The 15,994-nt window shown below is 47.8% G+C and overlaps 7 protein-coding genes across 7 annotated transcripts; all 7 read right to left on the bottom strand.

Annotated features, from left to right (window-relative positions):
* Positions 1 to 1,615: 1,615 nt before the first annotated feature.
* On the bottom strand, positions 1,616 to 2,476 carry FOIG_11662 (uncharacterized protein; the record flags this gene model as incomplete). The annotated part of the gene is made up of 2 exons (XM_031212229.1): positions 1,616 to 1,817; positions 2,019 to 2,476. The coding sequence occupies 2 exons, from the start codon at positions 2,474 to 2,476 to the stop codon at positions 1,616 to 1,618; spliced, it is 660 nt and encodes a 219-aa protein (XP_031058206.1).
* Positions 2,477 to 3,726: 1,250 nt separating this feature from the next.
* FOIG_11661 (uncharacterized protein) lies at positions 3,727 to 5,415 on the bottom strand (the record flags this gene model as incomplete). The annotated part of the gene is made up of 3 exons (XM_031212228.1): positions 3,727 to 3,864; positions 3,914 to 5,278; positions 5,359 to 5,415. The coding sequence occupies 3 exons, from the start codon at positions 5,413 to 5,415 to the stop codon at positions 3,727 to 3,729; spliced, it is 1,560 nt and encodes a 519-aa protein (XP_031058205.1).
* A 395-nt stretch (positions 5,416 to 5,810) lies between these two features.
* On the bottom strand, positions 5,811 to 6,374 carry FOIG_11660 (uncharacterized protein). Its single transcript, XM_031212227.1, has 4 exons — positions 6,290 to 6,374; positions 6,178 to 6,239; positions 6,054 to 6,125; positions 5,811 to 6,000 (listed from the first exon to the last, which is right to left on the bottom strand). Exons 1-4 carry the CDS (start codon positions 6,302 to 6,304, stop codon positions 5,922 to 5,924), a joined length of 228 nt encoding a protein of 75 aa, XP_031058204.1. The 5' UTR covers positions 6,305 to 6,374; the 3' UTR covers positions 5,811 to 5,921.
* Positions 6,375 to 6,870: 496 nt separating this feature from the next.
* FOIG_11659 (uncharacterized protein) lies at positions 6,871 to 8,284 on the bottom strand (the record flags this gene model as incomplete). The annotated part of the gene is made up of 3 exons (XM_031212226.1): positions 6,871 to 7,533; positions 7,588 to 8,087; positions 8,135 to 8,284. The coding sequence occupies 3 exons, from the start codon at positions 8,282 to 8,284 to the stop codon at positions 6,990 to 6,992; spliced, it is 1,194 nt and encodes a 397-aa protein (XP_031058203.1). The 3' UTR covers positions 6,871 to 6,989.
* A 1,960-nt stretch (positions 8,285 to 10,244) lies between these two features.
* On the bottom strand, positions 10,245 to 11,072 carry FOIG_11658 (uncharacterized protein; the record flags this gene model as incomplete). The annotated part of the gene is made up of 1 exon (XM_031212225.1): positions 10,245 to 11,072. One exon carries the CDS (start codon positions 11,070 to 11,072, stop codon positions 10,245 to 10,247), a length of 828 nt encoding a protein of 275 aa, XP_031058202.1.
* Positions 11,073 to 11,753: 681 nt separating this feature from the next.
* On the bottom strand, positions 11,754 to 13,698 carry FOIG_11657 (uncharacterized protein; the record flags this gene model as incomplete). Its single annotated transcript, XM_031212224.1, has 4 exons — positions 13,515 to 13,698; positions 13,421 to 13,446; positions 12,791 to 13,360; positions 11,754 to 12,737 (listed from the first exon to the last, which is right to left on the bottom strand). Exons 1-4 carry the CDS (start codon positions 13,567 to 13,569, stop codon positions 11,754 to 11,756), a joined length of 1,635 nt encoding a protein of 544 aa, XP_031058201.1. The 5' UTR covers positions 13,570 to 13,698.
* Positions 13,699 to 13,955: 257 nt separating this feature from the next.
* On the bottom strand, positions 13,956 to 15,874 carry FOIG_11656 (uncharacterized protein; the record flags this gene model as incomplete). The annotated part of the gene is made up of 6 exons (XM_031212223.1): positions 13,956 to 14,532; positions 14,587 to 15,281; positions 15,337 to 15,429; positions 15,481 to 15,594; positions 15,647 to 15,717; positions 15,767 to 15,874. The coding sequence occupies 6 exons, from the start codon at positions 15,872 to 15,874 to the stop codon at positions 14,054 to 14,056; spliced, it is 1,560 nt and encodes a 519-aa protein (XP_031058200.1). The 3' UTR covers positions 13,956 to 14,053.
* Positions 15,875 to 15,994: the final 120 nt, after the last annotated feature.

The following is a 15,994-nucleotide window of genomic DNA, read 5'->3' as shown; positions in this document are numbered from 1 at the left end:
TTCATTCTTACCCCGCGGGTAGAACGGCACTGTGTTCAGTGATACTGCGCGGTGTAACCGTCTCCAGTCCATATTGTGGAGGTCATCGTGACTCTGGACCACTGTTAACCTAGAAAAGTGATTGTAATCCATGGCAGATCAATGCTTGGAGATGCTGATATCCAAGTTTACGGAGTATACAAGTACATTGACCTCAAGGCAGCACGAAGTAGTGCCCGCGCTCGTGTATTCCTACTTCTGAGAACGAAGTCATGCTAGCGTAGTTTAATTGATGCTTAACGTCAAGAACTACCCCAGATGTACTAAGCCCCGCATTCTAGAAGTAAGCTCTAGCCTAAAATCCTTGTTTTTGTGATGATCTCAATGCAGTTGAACTGGTCCGGTCGAGGGCCCGCGGCGAGCGACCGAGGAAAGTGACCGGCCGGCAACCGCCAATGTCACGGAAGGATACATGGCATTCTCCGGCAGAATTGGTCGACACTGCGATAGACCCCGTGGATTACATGTAGTACATCGTCATTTGTTGGTGATGAGTCGTCATGGAGGTCTATTTGCCATTCTGGGTGTATAGGCATCGTCCATATCCCTGTCCGAGTCCAAATCTATGTCGATGACGACAATAGGCTTCTTTTCTTCCCTAACATCATTAACATGCAAAGGCCGAGAGGAGTGTTGCGGACTCGCTACCCTTGCTGGCGGCTGTGATGGAGGAAACGTAGCGCTCGAGGTTTTGCCAGGCTCAGGGTTGGACTGATGAGAGGAGGCAACTGATGACTCCTTTATTGAGAGGCCTGCCGTGCATGGTCTTGATGTTGATTGGAATGCTATTGCGAGGAATATGGTTAGTTCTGCTGTGCTCGAGATATTGTAGGATCGTAAGGATGGTGAGTATTATGCCCCTGAGGATAACTGTAATGATGGGAAGGTTTTGAAGATGCTTGGTTGTAAGCCTCGGGACCAGTAGGCTCGTGCGAAGGCTCACCTAGGCTTTCTATCCATGAATTAGGCGTTGTATGGGAAAGGTGGTGTGTTGAGTACATGTCTGAGTATTGAGATACAGAGGTTGCAGTTGCTGGGGAACGTGACGTTGTCGGGGCTGTTGTGAATCTAGGAAACAACGCAGAAGACTGCAGTGGCCTGGTCGATGGTGGTTGGCTATACGAGTGCTTCTGCTCCGTGGAATTTGGTTCAGCATGCGTTGGTCTATTATGATGTTGACCAGAAGCTGATGGATATGGAGGCTGTGCCGGTGCTTGATACTCAGTTGGCGTGGGCACTGGAGGAGGATGCAATTGCTATGCATACGGTGATGCGAGTTGATACCGAGATTATGTATACACATTAGAGTCCTGGGTTTGTTGCGGCCTTTGATAACGAGCATCAGGTAACCATCGTGCAAAACCTGCTTGTCATAGCCGAAGTAATCCCATGCTATGGCGCTAACATCAACAAGACCCCAAACCCTGACCGCATTGGATGTATTTTCGCACTTATTTGAAACATGATAATAAACAGCATGTATGTATAATGTAATTATTTACGCTGAGAAAATCATTGATGCGGAAATACGGCCCAAACCTGTCCATGCACCTTTACTCCCTTTGTTCCGCGGTTCCTAGTTACCGCAAGTGCGCGTGAGCGAGAAATCGTCGGTACCGATAATAATAGTGTTGAAGGAGCCCTGGCACTGTACTGACACGGACAGGGTAGCAGGCGAGCCCTGATCTTGAGCGGTGAAAAACTGGCTTGAGAACCTCTGATCGTAGGGGCCACTGTCGGTCAGGGTGGCGCTGGACTGGAGGGTCTGGCCGTTGATGCTGGGAGTCAGCTGGCAGGAAAAGCCGCGGCCTTGGATGGCAGTTTGCAACTTGAAATAGTAGTCCAGCCGGTACAGGTACGGGCCAAGGGCGGGGAGAGACTACGAGAAAGTGGTGCGTGTGCGGCCTTGGTTTATCGTGTTGTAACTAGTTCACAGAACGGTCTGTTTCGGATACTTGGTTGTGGGATTTGGGACTTACAGAAAGTTGGGGGCCGAGCGGGGGTCTATTTGAGAGACCGTGACTCCAGCACCAAGGACCCATGGGGATCCATCGTTGTTGTCGTCAAAGCTGGGGTTGACGAGGATTTGAGTCTCAACGCAAGGACCAGGTCCAGCAGCGGTAGTGGTAGTGGGCTCGAGCGTTGCACTCGTCGCAGCGCTCGTGTCGGTCGCAGATTCGGTGATGGTACTCTCGAGAGCATCGGTAGTCTCTGTGGAGCCGGTGGCAGGCTCGGTGACAGTTGTTTCGAGAAAATCGATGGTATCAGTGACATCGGCAGTGATTATCGAGGATGTAGTCTCGAGAGTTGTCGGAGTGGTTTCGACAGCAATCGTGGAGGACAAAGCGACCGAGGAGTACGGCTTGCAAGGCCCAGCGTTGACACCAACACTGAGGACAGTGGCCGCCAGAACAACGAGAATTCCGTGACGAGCCATCATGAAAAGAGGTAAGATGTGGACAGCGCCAAGCACAAATACAATTAGATATACAGGTACAGACAATAGATTCCCAGACCATTCGAAGATGGGGATCCGGACCTTTTATTAATGGGTAATTAATGGTAGCACGCGCTGAAGAATCAACGCTATACCTGAAATGTTGACCTCTAGCGTGCGCTATAGTCAATTGTTCGGTGGTTCAGCTGCAGAGCTGAGCTCATGCTTAGTTGCTTGCCGCTGAATCACAGGTGAATTGCGAGTGTTGGAGGCGGGAGGGAGGCGCGGATACTGCGCGAGGACCGTGGACCCGGTGTTGAAAAGCACGGGAAGGATTTTGAGAATTGCTTTTTTTATTCTGAGTCTTGATTTGATGGATCGTGATATGTGACTTGGTCTTTTGATTCGGTATGGGTAACGTCCCAGGGGTATGATAAATAGAAGAGATCAGCGCTAAGCTGAGATTAAATTGATGCGTTGGGATGGTGATCTCAAAAAAGACTGGGCCATGAATGAGATCTATACAGACGAAACGGTAAGAAAAGAGCAGCGAAGGCTATGACTCATGCACATTGGACAGTGGCAAGAGTTCTTACTCTGAATATATAAAGCTTCCAATACAAAATATAAGTAGAGAGAACCCTTTATTTGGTTGGCATTCAATGAGTCGTCACTGTCAGTTGGTGCCGAGACAGACGGTATCAATGCGTCTCGAATTTTCAGTAACAGGATAACAAACAGACAAAGAAAAACAGGACGGAACAACGCCAGGACCACGATATTATGACTTATTTTATATATTTTGTATAAATTACTATGTTTTCATATTTATGTTTATGTTTATTTTATATCTTATAACTCTATTACTTTAAACTTTACCCCTGCTATTAAATGCCTTGTTTTACCTGATTTTGCTTTACTTTACTTTATGTATTTAACAAGTCTTTTATATTTGCCGAAGTATGCTGATTTTAAGAGATCGCAGACTCCGAATCCTCACAAACTTAAAACGCGTTCGGTTTAGAAGATTTGTGCGTTTGGATGCACATCCTTAACACGGGCTATCTTTCAAGGCATCCTCTTCATCCTTTTCTGGAGTCCATCGGTTTTCATTGTAAAGTGGATAGGGCTGCTGAAGATGGTTCGTTGGGGCATTCACTTTATTCATAAAGCAACTATTATACAGTAGGTAGCAATTCCTGCTTTCAAGCCGGCTCGATATATAACTGGTCTTTCTATGACGATGTCTCTCATACTCCTGTCATTGACTTCAGTGGCTCAGCAACAGAAAAAGGAGCTTCGGTCTTAGCCTTAACCTCATCCACAGTGACACCATGAGCGATTTCAACCAGCGTCAAACCCGTCGCAAAGTCCACATCAAACACTCCCTAAGAAGACTTAGTATACTTCAAGAGCGGTACCTCGCGTGTGACGTACCAAATCTGTGATGATGCGCGATACGCACGCCCGGCCTGTGAGGGGAAAAGAACACTGGTTCAAGATTTTGGGATTACCCTTCTTGTCTGTATGTTCCATGGTGACAATGACCTTTGTCTTGGTCGGGTTGCTAACAAGGTCCATCGCACCTCCAAAGCCTTTGACCTTTCCTGGGAGCATCCAGTTCGCCAAGTCGCCTGTTGCGCTGACTTGCATGGCGCCGAGAATGGTAACATCGATACGGCCACTACGGATCATGCCGAAACTTTCGTCGCTACTGAAAACAGATGCGCCAGGCTTCAATGTGACTGTTTCTTTGCCAGCGTTGATGAGATCTGGATCAGCTTCGTTGCGCTCTTTGGATGGATATGGCCCGAGACCTAAAATACCATTCTCCGATTGAAGCTGTACATCAACATCAGGTCCAACAAACGAGGCTGCCAGCATGGGCATACCGATTCCAAGATTTGCGTACATCCCATTCTTGAACTCCTTCGCTGCTCGTCGGACGATACGCTCTCTCTTTGCAGCAACCTCGCCCTGACCCAAAGTCTTGATGTCTTGCTCGGCCCAAGTATACTTTTCAATGCCTTTCTCCGCAGTGCTTTCGATGACTCGCTTCACATAAATGCCCGGCAAATGAACTGACTCTGGGGGAATTTCCCCAGGTTCGACGATATGCTCGGCTTCAACGATAGTCATCGTAGCATTGCGACCCATTGGACCGTTGAAGTTCTGGGCTGCAAGACGAAACTGACAGTTTCCCAACTTATCTGCCTTGAAAGCCTTTACAAAGGCGTAATCACCTGTGATGCTGCTTTCAAGCAGATATGGCTTGCCGTCGAAGACCTTGACATCTTTGGGATTTGGGAACTTCGCATCGCCAGAAGACCCAATGGGTTTGTTCCGAGACGGGAGGTCGCCATTTTGAACAACAGTTCCGACGCCAGCAGGCGTATAGAAAGCCGGGATGCCTTTACCGCCCGCAGCACAGCGTTCTGCAAGGGTGCCTTGAGGCGTAAGTTCCAGTTCAATGTCGCCTGTAAGATACATCTTCTCGAAAGTCTTGTTCTCTCCGATATAAGATGCAACCATCTTGCGCACTTGTCTACTTTTCAAGAGCTTTCCTAGGCCGAAGTCATCAGTTCCAGCATTGTTAGAAACAGCTGTTAATCCGGTGACATCAGGCTTGTTGAGGACTTCGTTGATGAGCGTGTCTGGGACACCACAAAGACCAAAGCCGCCACATAGAAGCGTCGTATTTGGTCTCATATCCTTCAGCGCCTCTGCAGCCGACGAGATAACCTTGTTGATGCCATGGCGGCTGATAGAGATGGAGAAAGATCTTATAAGCAAAGCATTTGCCTACACGATTCAGCTGTGAAACTTGGTGGCATGATGAGACGTATGCGAAGGGAAGGCAAAGTATCAGGAAGTCGACTTACTTGAGTCGCATGCTTGAGCATGGTTCGGGGCCGCATGGACACGAGTCTTGATGCCATTGTCTCAATATAAGATTCCCTGAGAATGTAAAACTCAGGGCTGGCCTCTAACAGACTGCTGTTGTCAAGTTACTCAGAAGACGACTTTCAAAGGCCGTATACGTCAACGAGGCTGTATTTCTAGTTTCATTCTGCCTAGTAAGTATCAAGAGCTCAGCGGTGGAGTAACTCTACTGGAGGCTTTCGGGAGCTGGCCGCGGAAAGTGGCCGTCGTCACGCTAAAAGTCAACCACGAGGTTTTTGAGCACTTTTTGGCTAGCAAAGACCGGAGAGGGAATAATGTGTCTAATGTGAAAGATATTTTCGTGCCTCTGATATGGTTGGGCGCATGCACATGTCAGACGACGGAACTAGACACAACCAACATGATCTGTCAATTCTTTCAGCTCAGATACAGCCACTGGGGAATATGTGATATTCTTGATAGGTTTTAGCTATGGTATAGATATTTCCCTGATTTGAATAGCTATTTGTCAATAGAACATTGTTCGCATGGCCTAGCTCTACTAGTCATCTTCTTCTATCTCATCGACCTTAACACCATTCAATCCTTTGAGTTTCTCGATACAATCCTTAGTCACGGGACTTAAGAGAGTTAGCGACAATATGTAAAGACAGCTCGGTTAATGGCAACATACGGAGGAATTCCCATGGGAGGGATAGATCTGGTCTCAATCCAAAACTCAACGCCAGTGTCGTCCTGGATGAGCCTAGAAAACTCTCGTTAGAATGATGAAGAGTATTTTACGATGGACTGCTTACTTTTTGAGCTGGGACTCAGATGCCTGCCACTCATCGTAGCCGAGGTAGGTGTAGCGGATTTTCTGTGCGTCTTGTTAGTAGGCATGAGAGGAGAAGGAGAGTTCTTAAGTACCGTCTTATCAGCCATGATGAATGTAGAAAGAAATCTCTTTGGAGTGATAGAATGTTTGAGTGTTGATGTTTGCTGTGGTTGAGAGGAAGCTGGGATGAGATAAATTTGAGAATCTTCCTGACCCTTTATACTTGAAAGCTATCAGCACCACCGCACTCGAGATTGTCAAAAAATGGAACTTTTGGTTAATAGCAGGCCCTTTCCAAATCGCTTTCAGCTTTTGTCGATCATGAACAGATGCGTTTCGGCATTTCATCCACAAAGACTAATTACCGCTGCGGGATCTACCGTTTGCAGAGACTATCGATTGTTTCCGTCGCTATGAATTGCCGATCAAACTCAATCTGCAACTCCATCTTACTCTACATTCAGCTCGAATCCACAGTATTAAAGCTTAGAAAATCTTCTAACCGTTTCATTGGATATTTACCACTCATTTTACTTTCGGGGATCGACACGGCACGGACGGCAGATCGGATTGTTACGTGTCAAGCCGTCACACATGAAAGTTTAATCGATGTCATACCTTTCACATGTCTCAATTGCGATAAAAAGGACTCGAAAGTGAATATTAAAACGTATTATCATTGACCACCTGCTAAAGGGAAGCGCTAAGGGTATCGTGGGACAGAGAAACAAGTTTTCTCCCCGCCTCGTAACTATATCTACACTAACTTTTTATGACATGGCCAAGTCGGGCCTATGCAAGGTCTGATCCTCGAGTTTGGACAACAGTCTTCTTGACCAACACATTCCATCCTTTTTGGGCACGTGGTTGACCATTGGCATCGGCCAGATCTGACTGGCTGCTATTCCAGCCATGGAGCTCAGCGACAGAGTCAGAAGCTTCTGATCTGCTTCCATTCTTGCCTGTTTCGCCATTGCCATCTGACTTGTCGTCGTGGTCGATGATGGTAGTGACTCCAATACGCTTGCCAGCATTGTCGTGGAGATCGAAAGCTTCCTCGCCGTTCTGGCCGTGGCTGCGAATGTAGCCTCCTGTTGGATGGTTACTACCTGTTCGCTGCCAAGGCCTAGCTGAGTTTCCCTGTCCATCTGCAGATGATCCATGACCAAGGAAGCTACGGAGGAGAGGTCGGAGTGTTGCAACAGCTGAGGCAGTGATACCAAGACCAGTCTCAACAGTGGACCAGATAGCGACATCTGAGGTAGAGTATAGGAAGTCGTCGATGTCGGTGAGGGAGTAGAGGTAAGGGAAGCGGATGATGGTTGCACTAGAGGCACTGTAATCAAGGTCAGTAAACTATTTCGGCGGGTAGAGGAGTGTTGACACATACATAGCACCTGCAGCCAGAATACCGACAACAGATATCTTTGTTCTTCTGCTCATCTGAAGATTATAAACCAGAGCAATGGGTAGCAAACTATAGGTCCAATCGGACAAACAGCTGATAGCGGAGTAAGCATAGAAGGCCTTGGCAACCACCGAGGCGTCCAAGCAACTACCTCCAGGAGGATTGCTGGTATACCGGAGCCAGAAGAGTGATGTAGGTCGACATTGCAGAACAAACAGCAGGAAGAAGAACAAGCTGTAGATTTCTGTGATGCCAGTAATGGTCCAGATGATAATCTTGTGTGTACGTGTAATGCAAATTCGCAACAAGAAGATAGCAATACTGGCCTTGATGGCCATGTTGGTCAAGACGTAGGTTGGTTCGCATGTCCACCACATCTGCATCGCCCTGGGGATATTCTCCGGCTCGATGTCCTTGAAGTGACGTCCAGTTCCATATCGGACACCAGTGATCTCATAGGAGCAAAAGACGATAAACATAAACTTTCTCGGTTAGCAAGGTCTTACCAATAGGGGGGAATGCGTCCTACCTGGGCAATGACGGCAAGCCAATCATCCGCGCCAAACGCCTTGACAACCCATCCTCGGCAGTAGACGCGGAGACATGTCGCAATCGATGAGAGGATCACAAAAGTATAACCGATCGCAGCAATCTGCGTCGCCCGACTCTCGATCGCCATGGTGTTGAACTCGTGTGGCAGAGAAGAAAGAATGAAGAACAGGGTGCAGCGGGTGGACTCTCTCTCCTAACCGAGCGAGCGGGCAACACCCCATCGACTATATATGCAGACATGGTAAAACACCACTCACTCGCCACGAGTCTCCGGACAACAATCCAGACCGGGATAGTTTCGTCTGTGGAGTGCAGGAGATGGAGACAAAAGGGGATTCCTGTAACAGACTACCAAAGCGGCTTGACCAGGAAAACACGGCAATGATTTGCGTCTTATCTGGATACATCTTAGCTCAATCTTCATGACGGGGAGGCTAGCCCTGCTTGTGTTGGCGCAGCCAGAAAGTCGGGAACTTTGAGTCAGGGAGCTTCGGACTTGGGCCAATCTGCCATGAGGAAAAACGCTCTGACAGGGCGCGACAGGTTTCTAGTTCTCGGAGCGCGGTTCCATAGAAATCTCGCCCCGGGGTCTAGGAGATTGGCTAGACTGTTAATAAATGTGTTATTCCGGTAATAGCGTCGGAGAACCGGATGATCTGCTTTGTGTTGGCCGAATGAGGTCAAGTGGCGATTTGTGCCTGGACCTTTGTTACACAAGGAAAACTCTGCGCGTAGTGGGCCTCGGGGAACCCACAAAGGGTATAATCTCGAGAATAAGGGGAAATGATTTATTTACCTGATGGCTCCCAACAATTACTCAGGCCTCCCCAGGCCTGGAGATTACACAGTGGGCTTGAATGAAGCCATTTAAGTGGCTGTTTCGCTTCCAACGGAAGCAATGCTGGACGTTTTTAGGTATGTAGATCGTAGTGGTAATCAATGTCTGTGAGCTGCATCGTAGATCCTAACAAAAGAGATCGAGCATCTCGGGAATTTCATAGGCGCGTCTGGCGATCATTCACTTGGCCGAAACGCCTGCATGTTAAGGCTGTCGAGCACAATTCAACGTCCTTGGCATCCCTTAAGAATGCTTCCAATAGTTTAACGCCCATCGCATGATGAGTGGATCATAGCTTTGACTCAGGCACTCTTAAGCTTAATCCTAAGGCTCTGTCATGAGGCGAGCTGAGCAGCTAGTAATTGTGACTGATCATAGGGCCGATGTTTTAGCTGTTATTATGGTCTCAAAGCAGCATGAAAGCTGTCCATCAGTATCTGCAGTGAATTGCCTGATCAGTGAGTTGGCATTCCAGGGCCGTTTTGGCGAGTCATGAATTGACCAATGAAAAACGTTTCGGAGTCTTGCCTAACATGGCTTCAGAGTAAACGCTCCAAGCGTCAACTCTATATCCGACGTTTTATTGAACTGAGCACTGACTGTGGCTTGCCTGCCACATGGTTTGTTGGAACAATACGAACGTTGAAGAGAACAAGACCAATCCGAGTCATTCATCTTATCTGCTTGAACCATTGTCAAAGCTGAAGTGGGTTATCAGGCGCGAAGGGTTCGTGGCTGCTTGGCACTCGTGCGGAGTGAGGTTCTAGAAATTGGCGTATTTGCCAAGAAAGTTTTGAGACCTTAATTGATCTTGACCAAGGCAGGTCTAACTTAATAGGCACGTTCGCTAACCCTGCGAGGGAGGCTCATCGTCAAAGCGGCCTCGACCCAAAGCAACTCCACCTAGCCACTTCGTGATACCCCTACCCTAGAACAGAGGGCTTGCAAGTCATTACTCCATTTTAAGAACACGTTATGTTACCGTATTGGAGAGATTTTTTCCGATTGTCTCCTGAAAGGAATCTATAATCTATAAAACCCATCGCTTTGCAGGCAACATCACAATCCAGGAACGCGGAAACTAGGCTTGTCGCTTTTTTACTCTCGATTGAGTTGTTGAGCGCTTATCGCTGCCCTTTGCAACAAGTCTCGCTTACAACCAGCACATTTACTTTCATTCGTGGGTATTTTGATGCTCAGCAAACGCAGATATGATTCTGTTGTGATGTGCACTAACATACACCTATTTCTAAAGCTTGTTCTGCGAAATCTTTCTCAGCGTCTCTAGTGGCGACGTCTCTGCCAGAACAGTAGCATAAGAACCAAATCGCACGTGCACAGCCTCCTTTGGCTTTGGATCCCAGCAGTAAAAACGCCCAGTAGACCTCATCTTTTCCAGGTCCACAACGACAATTGATTCAACAGGCATAACTGTTTCAGTCCAGAACAGCATGTACAAGTTGTCTCGCAGCTTGAGCATCTGGCACTTCTCAGCATCTGCGATGCCCCTCTCTGTGCCGCTGAGACAATGCCAGGTCATAGTACCCTTGTTGAGATAAACGTGCTCATAAGCATCTCGGGGAGTGTATCGGTACAGAACGTGTTTTCCAATGAGTTCATCAGTGGCTGGGAATGGTTCAACAGGCTTCCCTCCGAATGCGACTGCGTTGATGAAAGAGGTAAATGTTCTGCGTTCACCATTCTCGTCCTTGAAGCCTGAAACACCAGCAATAGCTTGTCCAGTGACGGTATCGACGATCAAGCTGACGACTTCATTGTAGTCAGGCTTGAAGAAGTCGACGAAGAAGATATCTGGTCGCACTTCGAAAGCCTCGTACTTGGCTGGTGCAGTAAGACCTGTTCCTTCTCCCTCGAGGATCTTCCACGTGACGGTATCCGCACCAAAGTCATGAGAAATCTTCCAACCATTGTCATAAGTATGTTCAAAGTATTTGCCCTGCAGCTTGTTGGATGCTGGCATGAGGTGCTCTCTGAAGCCATCGGCCATTTCCTGGAGGGTTGGCCATTTAGCCACCGGGACAAAATCTGCCATCTCTGAAGTAGCTGATGGAACCATGTTGACTAGTAAAAGAGGCTTAAAGAGTAAAGAATATGAAATGCCGACTCTATAACTTTTTATAGCGTTGTTAAGAGAATGGTGTGTTGAGGGTAGAAACTTGTTTTAGATAGTCGATTCATTTGAGGAGAGACGACGCCATCTTTATAGTACATCGTTGAGCACCATACTGGTTGATCATTCAGCAAAGTCTCCTAAATCTACACTTGAATATCGGCTACCCATCACTGTTGAATTCCGTAAATTCCGTAAAGCTTTTGATACAGTAGTCCTATCAAAAACGGAGCTTCCCCGCATTATCGTCAAGATCTAGGCACCATCGATTACAACCTTTCCGCTTACAGAAAAAAAGTGCGAGGTCCCCACTTGTAGCTGTCTTTTGCGTGCGGAGAAGCATCTTGGAAACTCTCTTCCAAGGGTCTCGACGGCCTTTTTCGTTGTCATTCAGCCGGTAACCGAGATAGCTATGACAGAGGATGATAAGCCCTGGCTGCCTTCGGACTTTGATGAGACCGAAAGTCCTTGACTCATGATGCATTCCCATCCTCCGACTCTCCGAGCTTTGCATGTACAACTACTTTCTCGGACTTTCATGGTACTGTATGAGAAGAGTACGAAACGAACGGGAGAATGGTCAGCCTACCAAGAGGGCTAGAAAGGGACACAGTCAATTTCCTAGTACTATCCTAGAATGGTCTCCAGTCCAGCTTCTGTCATAACATCAATCCAATGCACTAACAAAATTGGACTCTTGTCAAAGGATGTGGAATCAGGCGCCTCAATAGCCACCGAATCCATCCGCGCCCAGGCCCCTTGAAGCACAGTAGATACCCTATTAATCGTCTGAAGTTTGAGAGACAAGAATGAGTTGTGCAGCCTCCCAAGCACAAATCTCCTCCAGCCTGCAACTAACACTTTGATATTGGTGTCTGCATTTGAACTGGATCCAAGTGCACTTCCTGCTGCTAAAATTATGATGGTCTGAATGGCAATGGTTCGGGAATCCTCCGGAATAGTGTTGATGATTTCTAGAATCTTCACAGCAAGCTCTAAGATATGCTGCGAGAGCAAACTATCCTGGGTTTGATCATTCTGTAGGCCTTGTGTGAGTTCGGGGAATGCCCGGTCAAGCTCAAGACGAGCAACCAGTTGATAGCACTTAGCTATCTTACAGAGATGATCTGGCGGAGTCCTGTAGTCGCCAGTATCCTGTATCTCTGCAGGAGTTGGTATTTGGCATTGGTCTATGTCTAGACTTAGAGTGAAAGCTTGAGTGAGTAAATCGACGCTGCGGCTTGATACGTCTATATCACCCCCCATTGAATAATTGTATGAAATCAGACGTCGTCTCTGCCGTACTATTGTCATGCATTTGGCGAGATGGATCAAAATATTTGTGCCAACTCCGGTCCATGGACACGGATAACAAAAGGTCGTAGGTGGTAGAGCGGAGAACACGTCGAGGTATGAAAGTGCGCCAACCTCTTGATCAATCAAGCAAGAGGCCATAACTTCCCAATAGACCATTGATGAAGCTATTAAGCGTTGGATGCGGTGAGATGGCAACTGAAGGTCCATGAGGTCGAATTGGTTCATCCAAATGCTGAATACTTGTCGAGCACCATGAAAATGGCACAGGCCGAGAGAAGAAGGATCGTGCCAGCTCTGTAAGTTCAGATGTAAGCCTTGTAAAATCATTATTGAGTAAGGACACCTACAGAGGTCATGCCAATGAGAGTGATACCTAACATCAAGTCATCTCTTATCGTTGACGCCGTTGAGGTGCGAAGAGGAGCCAATCTATGTTGGGTAACATGTATTTCGGCGAGCTCCCTCGATATATGTGAAATAGCTTCCGTCTGGAAAGTCAAGGGTATCAAAGATGTGTCTTGTTCTTGCTGGCTTAGATGGGCCGCCGACACACTCAAGGCACTATTGAACACAATGGGGGAGTTCCGTATAAATTCTAGCAGATCCGAACGATAAGGGTTGTTAGGTGAGTCAAAAGATGACAGGACCTGACATGCTGATGCGAAGTAGTGTGTTAAAAGCTTGAAGGACTCCTCCTGCGGGGAGTACAGTACAAGGGCATTGTCGGTGTCAGATGGAGAAGATGGTGAATCGCCAATGCCAGGCGAGTGCCTTGAGCTGGGGCCAGCATACGAATGGATGCCATAGTCAATCTCGTATTTGGTCGACCATTTTACTGGACGTTTATAGCCAGGGCATAACAGATTTGATTTGACGCAACGAGTACAAGCAGGCTCTGCTTCATCGCATTTCAACTTCTGCGGTAGCGTTTAGCAAGCTATATATGAAGTAATCGAAGGTAAGGATATTAGACCCACGCGTTTCTTACAAGTAATGCAGCCGCCTTCGCATTCCAACAACATTAGCTGAGGTAAGGTAGACAAGGTGGTAAAGTCTCATAGTCAGACTCACTCCTCAATTTCTGCCGCCTTCGGATCGATGCCGCAGAAGCAGTAGACTGATCCATGGAGAGCTGCCCACCCTAGAGATGTGCAATAAGATCATTGCCTGATGAAATCGGAGTCATGCAGGGGATTTCCCATACTTAGCAACTTGACTAACAGACCCTGGTAGCTTGTCAGCAAGATAAGAAGGTTGTCCAAGACATGAGATAGGCGAACAGTCGGAAACCGGAAGTGGGGTTCCGCTGATAAAAGTCATGTGGTTATCAATTGGTTGGCTGGGATTGGCTAGATGTCCTGGACACCCAGTCACCTAACCAAATCTTACCTCATCAATTTGGCGAGATAACAGTAAAACAGCACCAGGGCCAGTCCGGATGAAGAGTCTAACGGCTTATCACAACAATGAATCACAATCACTGCCAGAATTACTAAGTGAGGGATTGTGCTTTGAGATAGTAAGTAATCGTTATATATTATCATACAGCCGGTGATTAGCAGATATGGTCCGGATCTATCAAAGGCCGGTATCGCATTCATCAAAGCAAACTAGTGTAGTGTTCCCTCTAAAACTTCGGCATCTGTCAGTGGACCAACATACCGCTTGCTAACCCTCAGAGGCCAATAGAAGCAGCCAAACACCAGCGCACCACCCAATACAACAGGTGCATAATTCATGTTCACCGGAGTGATTGGCTGAAAAGGAGGGAAAAGAAGGAAGATGCAGGTATACATGAGATAAATAACGGCAATGACGTTGATAGGTAGGCCTGCTCTGCCGAGTCTCCAAGGACCCCAGCGCAAGGTATCCGGGCGGAATAAGCGCCGCCAGATCAACAGAAGGATTGGAAGGAGGTATGAGGCCTGTAGACTAACTACAGCAAGGGATAGGATAGCATTGAAGGCTGTCGTAGAACCAATGTTGATTAGACTCAGCAGCATAAGCAGGAAGCTGACAACGACGATGGATACGGTGGGGATTTGTCGACGTTTGTCAACGCTTGCAATACGCTCAGCGAAGGGGAGACCTGTGTAATTGTAATATTAGTCATGTGTAACTCAAAATGATCAAACTGGCTTACCTCCATCTCTAGCAAACGCCCACATGATGCGAGCCGCCGCTGTGAGGAGAGGAACTGTCGACAAGCATGCCATAACAGTAATCATAGCAGTCATGGTAGTAGCAGCCGCAACGCTGCCGGTCATATGAAGGAAAATCTCAATGATAGGGAACCCTGTAGGTGTAGCCAAAGCCGCCGAAATATCTCCCATGAAGAAGAGAATTATAAGGAGGAAGGCAAAGCCCAAAGGACCGTTGACCAAGAGACAACCAACCATAGCCCTGGGTACACCCATCTCAGCATTGTTCATCTCCTCACTAAGATGGGTGGCACCATCATAGCCGATAAGAACATAGCAAGAGCTGAGAAGTCCTATACTCCAAGCCACCGCGTTGTTGCCCCATCCAGAATTATTCTCGAAGTGGGAAAAGACCCATTCGGCCGAGTGCTTGGTTGGTGATGTCACGGCCATGGTGACTATGATTGCGATGAAGAAGGTGACGTGTAGCACGAGGGTCAGCTTCTCGATGAGTGGCAGCTTGTTACTGCAGAAGATACAAATGCAAGCGGAGCCCAGAAGGACGGCCCAGAAGAGCAGCGTGCCATGCCATCTTTGGAAGACGTAGGAATCGGGATAGTTGAGGACGAGGAGGCCTTGTATCTGTGTTCCGGCGAGAAAGGGGGCACTGCCAGCGGAGGCTATCCAACCTAATGTTCTTCATGTTGTCAGCTTATATTTCCTTCTCGCGTCTGGATTCGACCGTGACTCACGAGATGTATCCAGCAAACCAGCTGGTCAGGGGTCGGCTCGTTTTCGGACTTAGCTTGGCGACGAAGTGATATTGTCCGCCGGCGGTAGGATAGCTGAGAATGAACGCGTCAGCAGTTACTCAGAATGTGGATGGGCTAGCTTACCTTGACGCCAGTTCAGCCAAGGAGCTGGCAGAACAGAGTGATCCGATAAATGCCACGATGACGCCGTAAACAAGGGATACTGGCCCTCCGCTTACGAGCCCAGCAGCGAGTGTACTTCGGAGAAAGGTCAATTTGAGGCAAACAGCAATAGCGACGGGTATCGAACCTAGATAATGCTTCCCATGTTGCCATCAGGTTGACGCATGTCGCAACCATGGCAGTAAGAGAGAAGTTGCGCTATCATCACCAGTCAGCACGTCCACTCTTCGGAACCAGCATCTCATACCTTCGTCTGCTGAACATAGCCATGGCGCTCCAAGTTCTGTTCATCCTGGTTCTGCGAACCAAGATGCTTCTCATTGTCAACTGCAGGAGATGCCATATCGAGAGACATGTTGATTTCCAATTCGATGTCTGTGAGAGGGAGAATAACAAGAGCGTGCTCGGAACTTTATCTTCGTTTCGTTTATCATACTTCGGAACCCCAGGTCTGGGGTAACGGCAGACGCGGCAG

The sequence above is a fragment of the Fusarium odoratissimum genome (assembly GCF_000260195.1).
Source record: "Fusarium odoratissimum NRRL 54006 unplaced genomic scaffold supercont1.22, whole genome shotgun sequence".
Classification (NCBI taxonomy): Eukaryota; Fungi; Ascomycota; class Sordariomycetes; order Hypocreales; family Nectriaceae; genus Fusarium; species Fusarium odoratissimum.
The sequence above is the reverse complement of the archived record's forward strand: the minus strand, read 5'-3'. Positions and strand labels throughout refer to the sequence as shown.